We start from the raw sequence: 18,402 nt of genomic DNA, 5'->3' as shown, positions 1-18,402 counted from the left end.
GAGCATCTTTTCATGTGTTTGTTAGCCATCTGTCTGTCTTCTTTGGAGAAATGTCTATTTAGTTCTTTGGCCCATTTTTTGACTGGGTCATTTATTTTTCTGGAGTTGAGCTGTAGGAGTTGCTTGTATATTTTTGAGATTAGTTTTTTGTCCGTTGCTTCATTTGCTATTATTTTCTCCCATTCTGAAGGCTGCCTTTTCACCTTGCTAATAGTTTCCTTAGTTGTGCAGAAGCTTTTAAGTTTAATTAGGTCCCATTTGTTTATTTTTGCTTTTATTTCCAATATTCTGGGAGGTGGGTCATAGAGGATCCTGCTGTGATGTATGTTGGAGAGTGTTTTGCCTATGTTTTCCTCTAGGAGTTTTAGAGTTTCTGGTCTTATGTTTAGATCTTTAATCCATTTTGAGTTTATTTTTGTGTATGGTGTCAGAAAGTGTTCTAGTTTCATTCTTTTACAAGTGGTTGACCAGTTTTCCCAGCACCACTTGTTAAAGAGATTGTCTTTAATCCATTGTATATTCTTGCCTCCTTTGTCAAAGATAAGGTGTCCATATGTGCGTGGATTTATCTCTGGGCTTTCTATTTTGTTCCATTGATCTATATTTCTGTCTTTGTGCCAGTACCATACTGTCTTGATAACTGTGGCTTTGTAATAGAGCCTGAAGTCAGGTAGGTTGATTCCTCCAGTTCCATTCTTCTTTCTCAAGATAGCTTTGGCTATTCGAGGTTTTTTGTATTTCCATACAAATTGTGAAATTATTTGTTCTAGCTCTGTGAAGAATACCGTTGGTAGCTTGATAGGGATTGCATTGAATCTATAAATTGCTTTGGGTAGTATACTCATTTTCACTATATTGATTCTTCCGATCCATGAACATGGTATATTTCTCCATCTATTAGTGTCCTCTTTGATTTCTTTCACCAGTGTTTTATAGTTTTCTATATATAGGTCTTTAGTTTCCTTAGGTAGATATATTCCTAAGTATTTTATTCTTTCCTTTGCAATGGTGAATGGAATTGTTTCCTTAATTTCTCTTTCAATTTTCTCATTATTAGTGTATAGGAATGCAAGGGATTTCTGTGTGTTGATTTTATATCCTGCAACTTTACTATGGAGAACAGTGTGGAGATTCCTTAAAAAACTGGAAATAGAACTGCCTTATGATCCAGCAATCCCACTGCTGGGCATACACACTGAGGAAACCAGAAGGGAAAGAGACACGTGTACCCCAATGTTCATTGCAGCACTGTTTATAATAGCCAGGACATGGAAGCAACCTAGATGCCCATCAGCAGATGAATGGATAAGAAAGCTATGGTACATATACACAATGGAGTATTACTCAGCCATTAAAAAGAATACATTTGAATCAGTTCTAATGAGATGGATGAAACTGGAATCTATTATACAGAATGAAGTAAGCCAGAAAGAAAAACACCAATACAGTATACTAACGCATATATATGGAATTTAGAAAGATGGTAACAATAACCCTATGTACGAGACAGCAAAAGAGACACCGATATATAGATCAGTCTTATGGACTCTGTGGGAGAGGGAGAGGGTGGGGAGATTTGGGAGAATAGCATTGAAACATGTATAATATCATGTATGAAACGAGTCGCCAGTCCAGGTTCGATGCACGGTACTGGATGCTTGGGGCTGGTGCACTGGGACGACCCAGAGGGAGGGTAGGGGAGGGAGGAGGGAGGAGGGTTCAGGATGGGGAACGCGGGTATACCTGTGGCGGATTCATTTCTATATTTGGCAAAACTAATACAATATTGTAAAGTTTAAAAATAAAATAAAATTAAAAAAAAAAAAAAAAGAATCCCTGTTCCAATGCAGGGGATAGGGCTTGGATCCCTATTTGGGGAACTGTGATGCCAATGCCTCAGGGCAACCAAGCCTGTGCACCACAACTAACACCTGATGCAGCCAAATAAGTATAAAAATATATTTTTAAAAGGTGAAGTGTCTGAATTATTAAACCAGAAAACACCCATAAAATAAACCCAGACTGTACCTCTGAGTAGATGACGTCTATACAAAGTTCTTCAAAAGTTTTCAACAATATATATTACTGTTGTTCACAAAGTCTTCTCAAAGGAGACAATCAGTTCAGTTCAGTTCAGTCGCTCAGTCATGTCCGACTCTTTGTGAACCCATGAATCGCAGTACGCCAGGCCTCCCTGTCCATCACCAACTCCCGGAGTTCACCCAGACTCACATCCATCGAGTCAGTGATGCCATCCAGCCATCTCAACCTCTGTTGTCCCCTTCTCCTCCTGCCCGCAATCCCTCCCAGCATCAGAGTCTTTTCCAATGAGTCAACTCTTCGCATAAGGTGGCCAAAGTACTGGAGTTTCAGCGTTAGCATCATTCCTTCCAAAGAAATCCCAGGGCTGATCTCCTTCAGAATGGACTGGTTGGATCTCCTTGCAGTCCAAGGGACTCTCAAGAGTCTTCTCCAACACCACAGTTCAAAGGCATCAATTCTTCGGCACTCAGCCTTCTTCACAGTCCAACTCTCATATCCATACATGACCACAGGAAAAACCATAGCCTTGACTAGATGGACCTTTGTTGGCAAAGTAATGTCTCTGCTTTTGAATATGCTATCTAGGTTATACTTCACACTTATTTTGTGAGACTGTTACTACTGTAATATGAAAAGTGAAAAGTTAACTACCAAAACAAACAAACAAAAACTCAACCCTCAAAAAACAAAAACTATACACCTGAGACTTTCCTGGTGGTCCCATGGCTAAGACTCTGAACTCCCAACGCAGGGGGCCTGGGTTCAATACCTGGTCAGGGAATGAGATCCCACATGCCACAACTAAGAGTCCACAAGCTGCAACTGAGGGTTCTTCTCAAATATGGGTTCTTCATGACCTTTGACCCTCTTTTTAACACTGTTAAAGGCTTCTCTCCAATGTGAGTCCTTTCATGGATTCAAAGAGACTTGCAGTTTCTGAATGGTTTCTCACAGTGTTTATATTGATAGGGTTTCTCTCTGGTGTGAAATCTTTCATGTGATTGAAAGCTTTTATGACTGCAAAAAGTTTTTTCACATTGTTTACATAGGATTTCTCTCCAATGTGACTCCTTTCATGGAATCAAAGAGAAATGTGGTATCTGTATGCTTTCTCACAGTGTTTACATTGAGAAGACATGGGAAACAGCATTTTGTACCTAGGAAGCTCACGATATATAAGGATCTTTATTCTACAAGGACAATGTACAAGATATATCTAGGCAGCAAGATCTCATGTAAACAATTGTTCAAGCAAAAGTTACCAATGATGGTAAAAGTGGATAGTAAGATATATGCCAAGTCGTTGGTAATGACTTCATGAAACAGAGGGACAGTAAGAGCTGGAGGGGGCAGGGATGGAGTGCAGGAAAATGTAATAAAAAGGGACCTCATAGTTGGAAGCTGCATGGAATACTCCAGAAATGGGAAGACGTCCTAGTGTGGCACCAAAACAGAGGAGCAGAATAGGGTAATGGCCAGGAGCGTATGCTTTGGAATCAAACAAGATGAGTTCAAATAAATGGGTTAAAAATTATATTCTGCCCCTCAGTTCAGTTCAGTTCAGTTCACTCAGTCGTATCTGACTTTGTGATCCCATGGACTGCAGCATGCCAGACCTCCCTGTCCATCACCAGTTCCCCCAGTTTGCTCAAACTCATGTCCATTGAGTCAGTGATGCCATCCAACCATCTTATCCTCTGTTGTCCCCTTCTCTTCCTGACTTCAATCTTTTCCAGCATCAGGGTCTTTTCAAATAAGTCAGTTCTTCTCATCAGGTGGCCAAACTATTGGAGTTTCACTTCAGCATCAGTCCTTCCAATGAATGTTCAGGATGAATTTCCTTTAGGAAGGACTGGTTGGATCTCCTTGCTGTCTAAAGGACTCTCAAGAATCTTCTCCAACACCACAGTTTAAAAGCATCAATTCTTCACTGCTCAGCTTTCTTTATGTCCAACTCTCACATCCATACATGACTACTGGGAAAATTATAGCTTTGACTAAATAGACCTTTGTTGGCAGAGTAATATCTCTGCTTTTTAATATGCTGTCGAAGTTGGTCATAACATTTATTCCAAGGAGCAAATGTCTTTTAATTTCATGGCTGCAATCACCATCTGCAGTGATTTTGGAGCCCTCAAAAATAAAGTCTTTCCCTGTTTCCCCATCTATTTGCCATGAAGTGATAGGACCAGATGCCATGATCTTAGTTTCCTGAATGTTGAGTTTTAAGCCAACTTTTTCACTCTCTTCTTTCACTTTCATCAAGAGGCTCTTTAGTTATACTTCACTTTTTGCCATAAGGGTAGTGTCATCTGCATATCTGAGGTTATTGATATTTCTCCTGGCAATCTTGATTCCAGCTTGTACTTTTTCCAGCCCAGTGTTTCTCATGATGTACTCTACATGTTAGTTAAATAAGCAGGGTGACAATATACAGCCTTGACGTACTCCTTTTCCAACTTGGAACCAGTCTGTTGTTCCATGTCCGGTTCTAACTGTTGCTTCTTGACCTGCATACAGGTTTCTCAGGAGGCAGGTCAGGTGGTCTGGTATTCCCATCTCTTTCAGAATTTTCCACAGTTTGTTGTGATCCACACAGTCAAAGGCTTTAGTATAGTCAATAAAGCAGATATTTTTTCTGGAACTTTCTTGCTTTTTTGATGATCCAGCGGATGTTGGCAATTTGATCTCTGGTTCCTCTGCCTTTTCTAAATCCAGCTTGAACATCTGGAAGTTCACAGTTCGCATACTGTTTAAGCCTGGCTTGGAGAATTTTGAGCATCATTTTGCTAGAGTGTGAGATGAGTGCAATTGTGCGGTAGTTTGAACATTCTTTGGCATTGACTTTTTTGGGGATTGGAATGAAAACTGAGTTTTTCCAGTCCTGTGGCCACTGCTGAGTTTTCCAAATATGCTAGCATATAGAGTGCAGCACTTTAGCAGCAGCATCTTTTAGGATTTGAAATAGCTCAACTAGAATTCCATCACCTCCATTAGCTTTGTTCATAATGATGCTTCCTAAGGCCCACTTGACTTCACATTCCAGGGTGTGTGGCTCTAGGCGAGTGATCACCCCATTGTGATTACTGGGTTGTGATGATCTTTTTTGTATAGTTTTTCTGTGTATGCTTGCCACCTCTTCTTAATATCTTCTGCTTCCATTAGGTCCATACCATTTCTATCTTTTATTGTGCCCATCTTTGAATGAAATGTTCCCTTGGTATCTCTAATTTTCTTGAAAATATCTAAGTCTTTCCCATTCTGTTGTTTTCTCTATTTCATTGCATTGATCACTGAGGAAGGCTTTCTTTTTTTAATTTTATTTTATTTTTAAACTTTACAATATTGTATTAGTTTTGCCAAATATTGAAATGAATCCACCACAGCTTTCTTATCTCTCCTTGCTATTCTTTGGAACTCTCCATTCAGATGGGTATATGCTTCCTTTTCTCCTTTGCCTTTCACTTCTCTTCTTTTCACAGACATTTGTAAAGCTTCCTCAGACAAACATTTTGCCTTTTTGCATTTCTCTTTCTTGGGGATGGTCTTGATCACTGCCTCCTGTACAATGTCATGAATCTCCATCCTTAGTTCTTCAAGCACTCTATCAGATTTAGTCCCTTGAATCTATTTGTCACTTCCACTGTATAACTGTCAGGGGTTTGATTTAGGTTATACATGAATGGTCTAGTGGTTTTCCCTACTTTCTTCAATTAAAGATTGAATTTGGCAATAAGGAGTTCACGATTTGAGCCATAGTTAGCTCCTGGTCTTATTTTTGCTGGCTGTATAGAGCTTCTCCATCTTTGGCTGCAAAGAATATAATCAATCTGATTTTGGTATCGACCATTTGGTGATGTCCATGTGTAGAGTCTTCTGCCCCTACCAGCTATAAACAGTTTTTCGTCTGTAAAATGGGGATAATCATAGAATTTTCCTCATAGGGGTAGTGACAAGATTACATGAAATAACATAGGTGAATATCTACCATATAGAATACACTCAAAAAAGTATTTGTTGTTGTTGTTTGTCATTCAGTTGCTAAGTTGCATTCAACTCTTGTGACCCCATAGACAGTAGCACACCAGGCTCCTCTGTCCTCCACTGTCTCCCACAGTTTGTTCAAACTCATATCCATGCTTTGACTATATGGACCTTTGTTGGCATAGTGACGTCTCTGCTAGCCTAAACAATTTCTTGTCTGTAAAATGAGGACGATCATCAAACTTTCCTCATATGGATAGTGAATAGATTACATGGAATGATATAGGTTGCATATCTACTATATAGAATACACTCAGAAAAACAATCACTACTTATAGAACAATACAAAATCCATGGTGTCAAGGTTTTCAGAAAATGGCAAATAATCCATTGTTCTGATTATAACACTTAGGTTTGGATTACTTCTCCATTAGCCCCATGTGGACAGAAATAATATCCCTTTTGCTCACTGCTGGATTTCCATTGCCTTGTCCAGTTCCTAGATATGGTTAGACAAATTCCACAAATTCCTGTTGAATGAATGACTCAAGTCTGTTCCTCATTGGAATGTGTAATTAATGTACAAACCTGTCAGTTTTGCCTTCTCTGCCTCTTGATTCCCCCTTTCTCAAACCTGTATCCTCTCAAACCAGAATTGAAAGAGAGACATGTACCCCAGTGTTAATTGCAGCACTGTTTACAATACCCAGGATATGGAGGCAACATAGATGTCCATCAGCAGATGGATGGATAAGAAGTTGTGGTCCATATACACAATGGAATATTACTCAGCTATAAAAAGGAACCCTTTAGAGTCAGTTTTAATGAAGTGGATGAAATTGGAGCTTATTATACAGAGTGAAGTAAGTCAGAAAGAGAAAGACAAATACTGTATTTTAATGCATATGTATGGAATTTAGAAAGACAGTACCAGCAATACTATGTGCAGGGCAACAAAGGAGGCACAGATGGAGAAGAAAGGAGAACAGATTTTTGGATTCAGTGGGAGAAGGTGAGGGTGGGATGATTTGAGAGAATAACACTGAAACATCTACATTACCATATGTAAAATAGATGACCAGTGCAAGTTCGATGCATGAAGCAGGGTACCCAAAGGCAGTGCTCTGGGACAACCCAGAGGAATAGGGAAGGGAGGGAGGGGTTCAGGATGTAGGGACCACAGGTACCTGTGGCCAACTCATGTTGATGTATGGCAAAAACCATCACAATATTGTAAAGTAGTTATCCTTCAATTAAAATAATTTAAAAAACCCATATCCTCTTAAGGAGAGATACTTACTGATCTAGTACTTCTAATTAATTCACTGTTCAATAATCATTTATGAAACAGGTCTGATGAGTTAGGCACTGTTATAAATTCTGTGTGATGTATGGTGAAAATAAGAAGTCCCCGCTGTCATGCAGATTCTATTGTAGAGAAGGGAAAGTGAACAAACAAACAAGATGATTTCAGATAAATACTCTGAAGAAAATTAAGTATCATTATATCTTGCTCTGCCTTCTCTCCAGTCCTTCTGCTTTACCTCTTCCAGAGTGCTCCAACGAAGATACAATTTTTAATCTTGCCACTCCTCCTCTTAAAACGTTTCCATGGTTCCCTGTTACTTTTATGATGAAACTATAGCTGCTTACCTCTCATAACTTAGACCCTGTCTGCTTGTCCAATCTGATTTCCCTTAAATTCTCTACCTTCCAGAACCACTCTCCTACCCAGATGAACACCCAGTGCTATTTCTTCACATCTGGGGCCTTTCTGTCTCGACTGACCTCTCCATCATCTCTTCCCACACAGAAACACCTTTCCCTGGCTGACTCCTATGTTCTCATCCAGTTTTCTCAAGCATCACTTCCTTTGCTACACACTCGCTCCCACACACAGACCCTCCATATTGGGATGGGTGGCCCTTCTGCCTTTATGATGCCCCCATGTGTATTTTTAGTATTTACACCCTGTATTATAATACTTATTCTTCAGGTTTCTGTTTACCACCCACCCCGCCCAATTAACTTCTTGCTACCAGATACTATTTTTTAAATTCATCTTAATAGTCCAAGCACAATGACCAGTATATATATATAGACATTTGTTAAATGACTGTTATATTTTTAAAATAAATTCTAATGAAAAAATAATAAGTGAATGGGAAAAAAGCAGGCATTACTTTTGAAAAGCCAAAGAATCTCTGCTCTGTGCTCATCTCTGACTCTTTATATTTTTACAGCTCCTGTCGGTGGACAGTTTGGTGAGTTCTCCTTATGTTCTTCAGTGTCACTGGATAAAGAGTGTCTCTCTAATAAATATGAAATACTTGTGACAATTGTCTGAGGATCTCTAATATCTCCTGTTTCTCTCGCTGACATCGACAAGGATGTGAAAGTGTCACCCGGTTTACTGGCATTGCCCTACAGCCTGGATAGCTATATAGTCATCCTCAGACCCTTCCCAGGAGAAGTAGCAAATGCTCAAGCAGCTACAGGCTTTCACTGGGCCTTGCACTTACTCCTATTGCAAATGAACCTCAGATCACAAGGCAGGACATCTTAACTCCATGTCAAATGTTTAGGACTTGGGATAAGATGTTCTCCAGTCATCAAACTCAAAAAATTGCTCTGAAAACATCACAGTGGGAATGTTTCATTCTCTACAGTTTTCTCTCCAGGAAATGTGTGGAAAATAGAGCATCCAACAGATGGGCCCTTAAAAGGAAGAAATGCACAATAAGAGGAGATTGGGGGAGAAGATAAATTGTCTGTTTCCTACATTTTTTTAGAGTTCTGACTCTTCATTGACATTCATTTGGATCAGAGGGTATCTTGGATATTTGAAGACCCATGAATAGCAAGAACTGTCTACAACCTCTCTCCTGTCCAAAATCAGATGCATCAGTGTTTCATCCTTGTTTAGATCATCTCTGGATTCTAGCTAACACCTTGTCCATTCCTTGCTTTACCATAATTATCTATGATAGACTTTTTATTTATTTATTTTTGATAGTGAAACAGTTAAGTGTTTATTAGGAGGAAAAAGGGTACAGTGCATGTGGATAGATACACGGGCAGACAGAGAGAGAATTGCTCCATCATGGTAATTTAAATCACTTACATGGGGCATTTCTTCCTGGTTCCCTTTGGCCAATCACTTTGATTTGCCTGGTTCTAAGTCTGTATTTGATATATCTAAGGATCCTCCCATGTGTGTGTACACATCTCTTAGCCAAGATGGATTGTGGTGAAGAGACCTGTGTGTAGACTGAGCATCGCTCTTTTTTTTTTTTTTCCTGATAGGCAAGAAGTAAATTTATTAATATAGGGTGCTTGTAAGAGATGCAAACGGACAGGCGAGGGAGCTCTGTCCCGAGGATTGAGTGGGCTACAGTTTTATAATGAAAAAAAGAGGAGGGGAGAAGACCTCCTTCTTCAAGTACATGTAGATGCAGACATAAGGCATACATCATTAGCTCCTCCTTCATATTAGGCAGAAAACTGTCTGACCCTATGGGGTCAAACTAGGATTATCATATTAGTGGAAGGGTGGTGACAGTTCTTCCATCTAGTGGCCTGGGGCATATCTGTGGTTTTGTTTATGGTTTTATAATTAAGCAAGCTTGCTTCGTTGAACAATGTTCCAATAGCTTTCTTGGGCTATCATTAACTTGCAATGGCCTCCCAAAGTTTCCTAAGTTTCCTTCTCTATCTATAGTCCCCTACTAGGATCATCACTCTCTTTTGACTTCCAAGGAGCTTTCTAGTTGGAAAGGCTTTCTTGACTTTGAGAATGAGAAATATGTGGTCTTATCTTTATCTTTTTCTGTATATCATCTATAAAATGAAAGTGCTAAGCAAGTTAATCTCTCAAGCTTTTGTCAGTGCCAAAATCTTAATATGATTTATCCCTTCTTTTGTGCAAAGTGCAAAACTGTGATTTTAACAACTCCTTGTGAAGTTCTTATGAGTTTATGAACATGATAAAGTGGCAGAGGATGACTTTTTCCAGAATGCAATTCCATAACAGACTAACCAACCATTTTTCCTATTGACATTTGGCAGTGAATCTTGCTGGTATTGCAATCTTGAAATCTCTTTGCTCACTGCCATTCCTCAGCAGTCACTTTCTCCTGGGTGAGAACTCTGGTTGAAACAAAGCCATGAACAGTGACCTTCCTGGGGATTTCTTGGGGATTCTCCAAAGTCAAGGCCTCTAGACTGTGCCTCACAAACCACTGTGATGGGAACTGTAGGCCACTCCACCTCAGATTCTTTCTTTTTCCTCCACAGCAAGTGAAATAAAATCTATAATTTCCCTCCATCCTCCATGGACCACTCTCTTCCAAGGAGAGACTGTGACACTGACTTGCAAAGCATTTCAGTTCAATGCACCACAGAAAAGAAAATGGTACCGTTGGTATCTTCCTGGAGAAATACAAAGTGAGACAACAGAAAACACCTATGAGGCCCGTGAATCTGGAGGGTACAAATGCCAGGCCCAGGACTCACACTCAAGTGACCGTGTGGACTTGCTCTTTACTGCAGGTAGGAAAGAAATGAAAGAAAAAAAAAGTTTAGGAATAATAAAGTGACTCAAAAACCAGCTGCATTTACTAATTCAAAAGCTCTAGAAATAGGGTCCAAGAATTTATATATTTTACAAGCTCCTCAGGTAAAAGAAAATTTGAGAAGCAATTTATTTGAATGGTTTCTGAACCTATGTTTAGTTTGAGGCTTATAAATTTATTTGGAATAAAAATCTATGTGAGGATTTATTAATATTTTATAGATAGGTAGATAGAAGATAGAGAGGGAGTAATTTCCATTTCTGTCCTGAAACCACCTATTTTGAATGAATTTGAGGCAGTTATATAATCTTTCTAGTTATAATATAATGCTCTTTAAGTTAGTGAACAAGGAACAGTATAGTAGCAAAGAGCTAAGAAAATGCTTAGCCTCTTTGACCTGACAATTCTTCTCTTAAGAACTTACCTACTGAAATAGTCATAGATATATACAACCAAAATTGAAGAATCTTAAATGGTCAAGAAGAGAAAAAATTCATTAAATATTCTTACTGACATTGAAGGAAAATGTGGTCATTGAAAACCAGGTTAAAGAATGATATTGATGACATAGGAAAGTATTCATAGTAAAGTAAGTGAAAAGCAAATTATCAAGTGGATAAATACTTTAATTTCATAAAAAGAAATACATACAGACTCTTATATACATGCACAGAGATAAAAGAAGTAGAAAAATATATGCCAAAATCTGGTGAGTTGATAAGATTAATTTGCATTTCTGTTTTAAGCATTTTCTCAAGCATATGTGTTCCTTTTAAATCGAGGGGGAAAAAAGGGATTTCCCTGGTGGTCCAGTGGTTAGGACTCTGTGCTTTCATTTCAGGGAGCATGGATTTGATCCCTGGTTGGGGAATTAAGATCCCACAAGACATGTGGCATGGACAAAAATAAGTAAATTAATTAAATAGATAAAATCAGAAAAAGAAATGATGATTACTTTAAGAATCCTTTTCCCTAGTTCCCAGGCTTATAAAATCTTTTAGAATAATAGCAAAAAGAAGGGAGAAACAATCAGAAGAAACAAACAACCGCCCTTGTGTTTCCTACAGCCAGCCTGATCCTGCAGGCTCCATCTGATGTGTTTGAAGCTGACTCTGTGGTTCTGAGATGCCAAGCAAAGGCAAACGTAATACTAAATAACATGACATTGTACAAGAATGGAAAAGTCCTGCAAGTCCTTGACAAAACTTCTGACTTCCATATTTATCAAGCAAGTATGAAGGACAATGGTGACTATCACTGTAGTGGATTTAAAGATACTCACTTGGTTTCTTCAAACAAAATTAAAATCGTAGTCCAAGGTAAAGCGTTCTTTATTTTGTGAAATAGGTTAGTCAAAATGAGGACTCCTGAGATTGTAGAGGATAAAAAGAGCGGTCTGAAATACTACTGAATCTCAGGGAGCATTCCTACAAGGCATAGAGAAAGTACTGTTGTGCTTTGGGCTGAAGGATATTAGTAATCAAAGGCGGCATCTTTTCTGCCTGCTTTTGTATGTTCTGCTTGCGGGTGCGGAGGATGAACTGTGGTTTTCTCCAAAGCAGTTCCAAGCCTCACTTTGCTGAGAAATATTGTGATCCTTCTCTCTAGAGCTGTTTCCAAGTCCCGTGCTGAAAGCCAGCTCCACCCAACCCACTGAGGGGAACACAGTGACCTTGACCTGTGAGACCCAGCTCTCTCTACAGAGGCCAGAAAGCCAGCTCCTGTTCCGTTTCGTCAAAACATCCATGTGGTCAGAATGGAAAATCTCCCCAGAATTCCAGTTCTCTCCCATACGTAGAGAAAACTCAGGGTCTTACTGGTGTGAGGCACGGAGATTGAATTCCCTTGTCCAGAAACAGAGCCAGGAATTACAGATACAGGTACAAGGTGAGTGGTAGTGGGTTCTGAGATTTGCCAGAATGGGGCTGGGAAGGGCCGGGCAGAATGACACAACAGTTTGTTTTTCTTTCAGTACTGTGAGACACAACTCGTTCTTTTTCCTCTGAAGTTAGGCTTCCTTGACATCATTTTTCTGTCTTTTTTCCTGGTGGGCCTATAGGCATGGGCTTCCCAGGTGGTGCTAGTGGTAAAGAACCCGCCTACCAGTGCAGGAGACATAAGAGCCCCGGGTTTGATCCCTGGTGGGGAAGATCCCTTGGAGGAGGGCATGGCAACCCACTCCAGTATTCTTGCCTGGAGAGTTCCATGGACAGAGGAGCCTGGCGGGCTACAGCCCATAGGGTCACAAACAGCTGGACACAACTGAAGTAGTCATATACTATAGGCATAAACCACAGAGCCCTTTGACTGAGCTAGATGGACTCTGCTTAGCCAGATGGACAGATTCTTAGAATGCTAGATGCCTGGAGGTGAGCACTTAAGAATAAGAAAACTAAAGGACAAGAGCTTGGGGAACAAATATTTCTAACTAAATGTATTTAGGGATGATGTTGTTCCCACTGGGCTTCCCTTGTGGATCAGATGGTAAAGAATCTGCCTGCAATGCGGAAGACCTGGGTTCGATCCCTGGGTTGGGAAGATCCCCTGGAGAAGGGAAAAGCTGTACGCTGCAGTATTCTGGCCTGGAGAAGTCTATGGACTGTACAATTCATGGGGTCGCAAAGAGTCGGACATGACTGAGTGACATTCACTTTCACTTTGTACCCCTATTGCTTTTTCCTAAGTCTCTGAAACTGTATAGGTCTTCAAGCATGAATGCCAACCAGTGGTCAAATGCCTCTTCTGATTTATTTTGACCTATTGATATCTCATAGGAGCACTAGGAAGGATGCAGATCTGGGGTGCATGCTCTCCTGAGTGAGGAAATAGTGAAAGTGGTTAGCATTCTCCATCAATTTGCTCCCATTCCCAAGCAAAAGAGATGGTTCCATGTTTCTTTCAAACTGTCTGAAACTGGAAGTGTTAGTTGCTCTGTCCTGTCTAACTCTTTGCGACCCCATGGACTAGAGCCCACCAGGCTCCTCTGTCCATGGAATTCCCCAGGCAAGAATACTGGAGTGGGTAGTCATTCCCTTCTCCAGGGGATCTTCCCAACCCAGGGATCAAACCCGGGTCTCCCATATTGCAGGCAGATTCTTTGCCATTTGAGCCACCAGGGAAGTCCTTGAAACTGTCTAGATACTATTAATCTTTGTTTTGTAATCATAGGCAACATTTTTTTCTTATGTATATGATTTGGACTGGACAATTGAGAGGAAGTAGAGGATGTTACTCAACAGTTGCAACACAGTGATTTCTAGCATAGGATCTCCCTTCATGTTACTGATGGAACCCAGACCCCAAATCCTACTCCTTATCTGTTCCCAGGTATCTTCCCTTGTTCTTCAAGCCTGCAAGATGACTCAAAAAGGCATTGCCCTTAGCCAATATCCTAGTGTAAAACCATAACCACCTGGAGTGTAGAACACTTTCATCCCAGATTTTCCTATTTTAGGAGGACTGTCACAGGTCCACCTCCTCTGACCATCTAACTGACAGGCAGAGGTGTTAAGAAGTGCTTACTCCAGGGCAAGCTTGCTGTATATGTCAATGATTGATTTCCAACAAAGCACCGAAGTTGTCACAGCTGCAAAGCAAGTACCTCCAGTGCCAAGTCTTCCTGTCCTTTCCATCCCGACCACTTCAATGTTAGGCACTGGGTGTAATTTCCAGGATGACTGGCCCATGCTCTGTCAGGTAGGGCATAAGGAGAGGGTGGGCATTTTATTCCTTGTGGAATAAATGCTTCTTGGTGGCTCAGATGGTAAAGAATCTGTCTGCAGTGTGGGAGACCCGGGTTTGATGCCTGGGTTGGGAAGATCCCCTAGAGAAGGGAATGACTACCCACTCCAGTATTCTTGCCTGGGGAATTCCAGGCAAGACAAAGGAGCCTGGTGGACTCTAGTCCATGGGGTCACAGAGTTGGACAGGACTGAGCAACTAACACTCTCAATTTCAGGAACTGGCTCCACCAGTTCATTAGGAATTGAAGTTCTCTCAAACCATTGTATCTCCAGCACTTTCTCCCTCTTCCCAAGAAGTCTCAATTCCACCGCAGGTCAACTTCCCATCAGGTCAGCAGACTTAGCCCTTCCCATTCTGTGACTCTTCTTCTGTGTCTCATTCTGTGACACCCCAATGCCAAGAATCCCACATGTCATTTTTATTCATTTAGAAATTGTTCGTGACGTCCGAATACACTCCCACTCAGAGTTCGTGTTTGAAGGTCAGGAGCTGGTTCTCATCTGCTCAGTAAATGGAGTTCCAAGGCCCATCACAGTCTCCTGGTACAAAAAACAACCCAGCCTTTGGAAGGACAGAGAGCTTCAAACTTCCTCAAAAACAGAATTCAAGGTCCCTGTGGTGCAAAGCAGCGATGCTGGAGAGTATTACTGTATTGCCAGAAACGGTCGCTTTTCCCTTGAGAGCAACTTAGTGATCATCAGTGTGAAAGGTGTGTCTGCCAAGTATCATTTGCAGAACAGCTTTTCAAACTCTGTAAAGACCATGAGGTGGTTGAGTGGGAGTGGGTGTTGATTGTTGCCAATAATTTACTGCTATGAATAATCTACCAGAAGTTAGATTAACAGCAGGGGGATTTAGGGGTAGAATGGGTTGTGGGAGCTTTTGGAAACTCCTAGAAATGGAGGACAGAAAAAGTATTCAAGGACTGGCATATGTGTGGGATCTTCATATTTAAAATTTTCTTTTTTTTTTTTTATTAAAAAAAATTATACATGTGTTCCCCATCCTGAACCCTCCTCCCTCCTCCCTCCCCATACCATCCCTCTGGGTCGTCCCAGTGCACCAGCCCCAAGCATCCAGCATCGTGCATTGAACCTGGACTGGCATCTCGTTTCATACATGACATTTCACATGTTTCAATGCCATTCTCCCAAATCTTCCCACCCTCTCCCTCTCCCACAGAGTCCATAAGCCTGTTCTATACATCAGTGTCTCTTTTGCTGTCTCGTATACAGGGTTATCGTTACCATCTTTCTAAATTCCATATATATGCGTTAGTATACTGTATTGGTGTTTGTCCTTCTGGCTTACTTCACTCTGTATAATAGGCTCCAGTTTCATCCACCTCATTAGAACTGATTCAAATACACAATGGAGTATTAAAATTTTCTTTTTAAATGAAATGGTTCTTGAACAAATAGAATTTTAGAGCTGGAATGATCTGGGACCATGTCTCTTGATAGGAGGGCCCTCTTTCTCTTGTAGTAGGTCACATTCTCTCCGTGTCCTCACATAACCTTTCTTCCCTGTCCTTGAAGAGAGAGAGGTCTCTGGTATCTTCCTCTCCTGTAAGGACGCCAGTCCTATCTGATTAGGGGGTCAATCTTCTCTTATGACCTCACTTAACCTTTGTTGTTCAGTCTCTAAGTTGTGTCTGACTCTTTGCAACACCATGGACTGCAGCATGCCAGGTTCACCTATGCTTCACTATCTTCCAGAGTTAGTTCAAATTCATATCCATAGAGTCAGTGATGCTATCTAACCATCTCATCCCCTGCCACCCCCTTCTCCTCTTGCCCTCAATCTTTCCTAGCATCAGGGTCCTTTCCAATGAGTTGGCTCTTTGCATCAGGTGGCCAAAGTATTGGAGCTTTAGCTTCATCATCAGTCCTTCCAGTGAATATTCAGGGTTGATTTTCTTTAGGATTGACTGGTTTGATCTCCTTGCAGTCCAAAAGACTCTCAAGAGTCTTCTCCAGCACCACAATTTGAAAGCATCAATTCTTCAGCACTCAGTCTTCTTTATGGTTCAGTTCTCACATCCATACCTGGCTGACTACTGGAAAAGCTATATCACTGATAACTATACAGACCTTTGTCAGTAAAGTGCTATTTCTGCTGTTTAATATGCTGTCTTTTAGGTTTGTCATAGCTTTCCTTCCAAGGAATAAGCGTGTTTTAATTTTACGGCTGCAGTTACCATCTGCAGTGATTTTGGAGCCCAAGAAAAGAAAATCTGTCACTGCTTCCACTTTTTCCCCCTTCTTTTTGCCATGAAGTGATGGGACCAGATGCCATGATCTTCATTTATTGAATGTTGAATTTCAAGCCAGCTTTTTCACTCTCCTCTTTCACCCTCCTCAAGAGGCTCTTTAGCTCCTCTTTACTTTCTGCCATTAGAGTGGTGTCATCTGCATACTTGAGGTTGTTCATCATACTTCTCCTGGCAATCTTGATTTCAGCTTGTAATTCATCCAGTCTTGCATTTCACATGATGTGCTCTGCATATAAGTTAAATAAGCAGGGTGACAATATACAGTCTTGTACTCTTTCCCCAATTTTGAACTAGTCCATTGTTCCTTGTCTGGTTCTAACTGTTGCTTCTTGACCTGCATACAGGTCCCTCAGGAGACAGGTAAGGTGGTCTGGTATTTCCATCTCTTTCTTTAAAAAACAAAAAAGTTTTATTTACTTATAGCTGCACTGGGTCTTTGTTGCTGCATCTGGACTTTCTCTAGTTGTGGTAGGGGCTACTCTTCATTGAAGTGAGGGCTATTCTTTGTTGCAGTGAGCAGGCTTCTCATTGCAGTGGCTTCTTTTGTTATGGAGTATGGGATCTAGGTGCTCAGGTTCAGTAGTTGTGACAAACAGGGCTAGTTGCTCCATGGCATGTGGGACTCTTCCTGGACCAGGGATCAAATCTGTGTCCCCTGCATTGCAAGGCAGATTCTTAACCACTGGGCCACCAGTGAAGTCTGGTATTCCCATCTCTTTAAGAATTTTCCATATTTTGTTGTAATCCACAGTCAAAGTCTTGAGCATAGTCAGAAGCAGATGTTTTACTAGAATTCCCTTGCTTTCTCTATAATCTAATGAATGTTGGCAATTTGATCTCTGATTCCTCTGCCTTTTCTAAATCCATCTTGTACATCTGGAAGTTCTCAGGTCACATATTGCTGAAGACTAGATTGAAGGATTTTGAACATAACCTTGCAAGTGCATGAAATGAGCACAACTGTATGGTAGCTGGAACATTCTTTGGCACTGCCCTTCTTTGAGATTGGAATGAAAACTGACCTTTTCCAGTCCCGTGGCCACTGCTGTTTTCTAAATTTGCTGAAATGTTGAGTGCAGCACTTTGACAGCACCATCTTTTAGGATTTGAAAAAGCTCAGCTGGAATTCCATCATCTCCACTAGCTTTGTTCATAGTATTGCTTCCTAAGGCCCACTTGACTTCACACTCCAGGATTTCTGGCTTTAGGTGAGTGACCACACCATTGTGGTTATCCCAGTCATTAAGACCTCTTTTGTATAGTTCAACTGTGTATTCTTGCCACCTCTTCTTAATCTTTTCTGCTTCTGTTAGGTCCATACTGTTTCTGTCCTTTATTGTGCCTATCCTTGCATGACATGCTCCCTTGGCATCTCCAACTTTCTTGAAGAGATCTCTAATCTTTCCCATTCTATTGTTTTCCTCTATTTCTTTACACTTTTCATTTAAGAAGGGCTTATCTCTCCTGGAGAAGGAAACGGCAACCCACTCCAGTATTCATTCCTGGAAAATCCCATGGACCGAGGAGCCTGGTCGGCTACAATCCATGGGGTCGCAAAGAGTCGGACATGACTGAGCAACTTCTGTGTCTGTGTTCTGTGTATCTCTCCTTGCTGTTCTCTGTAACTCTGCATTCAGTTGGGTATATATTTCCCTTTCTTGCTTACCTTTTGCTTCTCTTGTTTCCTCAACTATTTGTAAACCCTCCTCAGACAACCACTTTGCCTTCTTGCAGTCCTTTTTCTTGGGGATGGTTTTGGTAACTGCCTCCTCTACAGTGGTG

The 18,402-nt window shown here is 40.8% G+C and overlaps 1 protein-coding gene across 3 annotated transcripts in view; it reads left to right on the top strand.

The window, feature by feature from the left end:
* The window catches only part of FCRL5 (Fc receptor like 5), a 63,457-nt gene that overhangs the window by 8,371 nt on the left and 36,684 nt on the right, over positions 1-18,402 (top strand). For all 3 annotated transcript variants that reach the window (XM_086393483.1, XM_086393482.1, XM_086393484.1), the window contains exons 2-6: positions 8,271-8,291; positions 10,324-10,578; positions 11,669-11,920; positions 12,210-12,488; positions 14,776-15,054. In XM_086393483.1, coding sequence (XP_086249609.1) covers positions 8,271-8,291; positions 10,324-10,578; positions 11,669-11,920; positions 12,210-12,488; positions 14,776-15,054 — 1,086 coding nt within the window. The remainder of the gene's footprint in view (positions 1-8,270; positions 8,292-10,323; positions 10,579-11,668; positions 11,921-12,209; positions 12,489-14,775; positions 15,055-18,402) is intronic.

Source organism: Bos grunniens, chromosome 3 (genome assembly GCF_055505025.1).
Source record: "Bos grunniens cultivar Pamir isolate PY7600 chromosome 3, Bosgru_T2T1.0, whole genome shotgun sequence".
Taxonomy (NCBI): domain Eukaryota; kingdom Metazoa; phylum Chordata; class Mammalia; order Artiodactyla; family Bovidae; genus Bos; species Bos grunniens.
The sequence above is the reverse complement of the archived record's forward strand: the minus strand, read 5'-3'. Positions and strand labels throughout refer to the sequence as shown.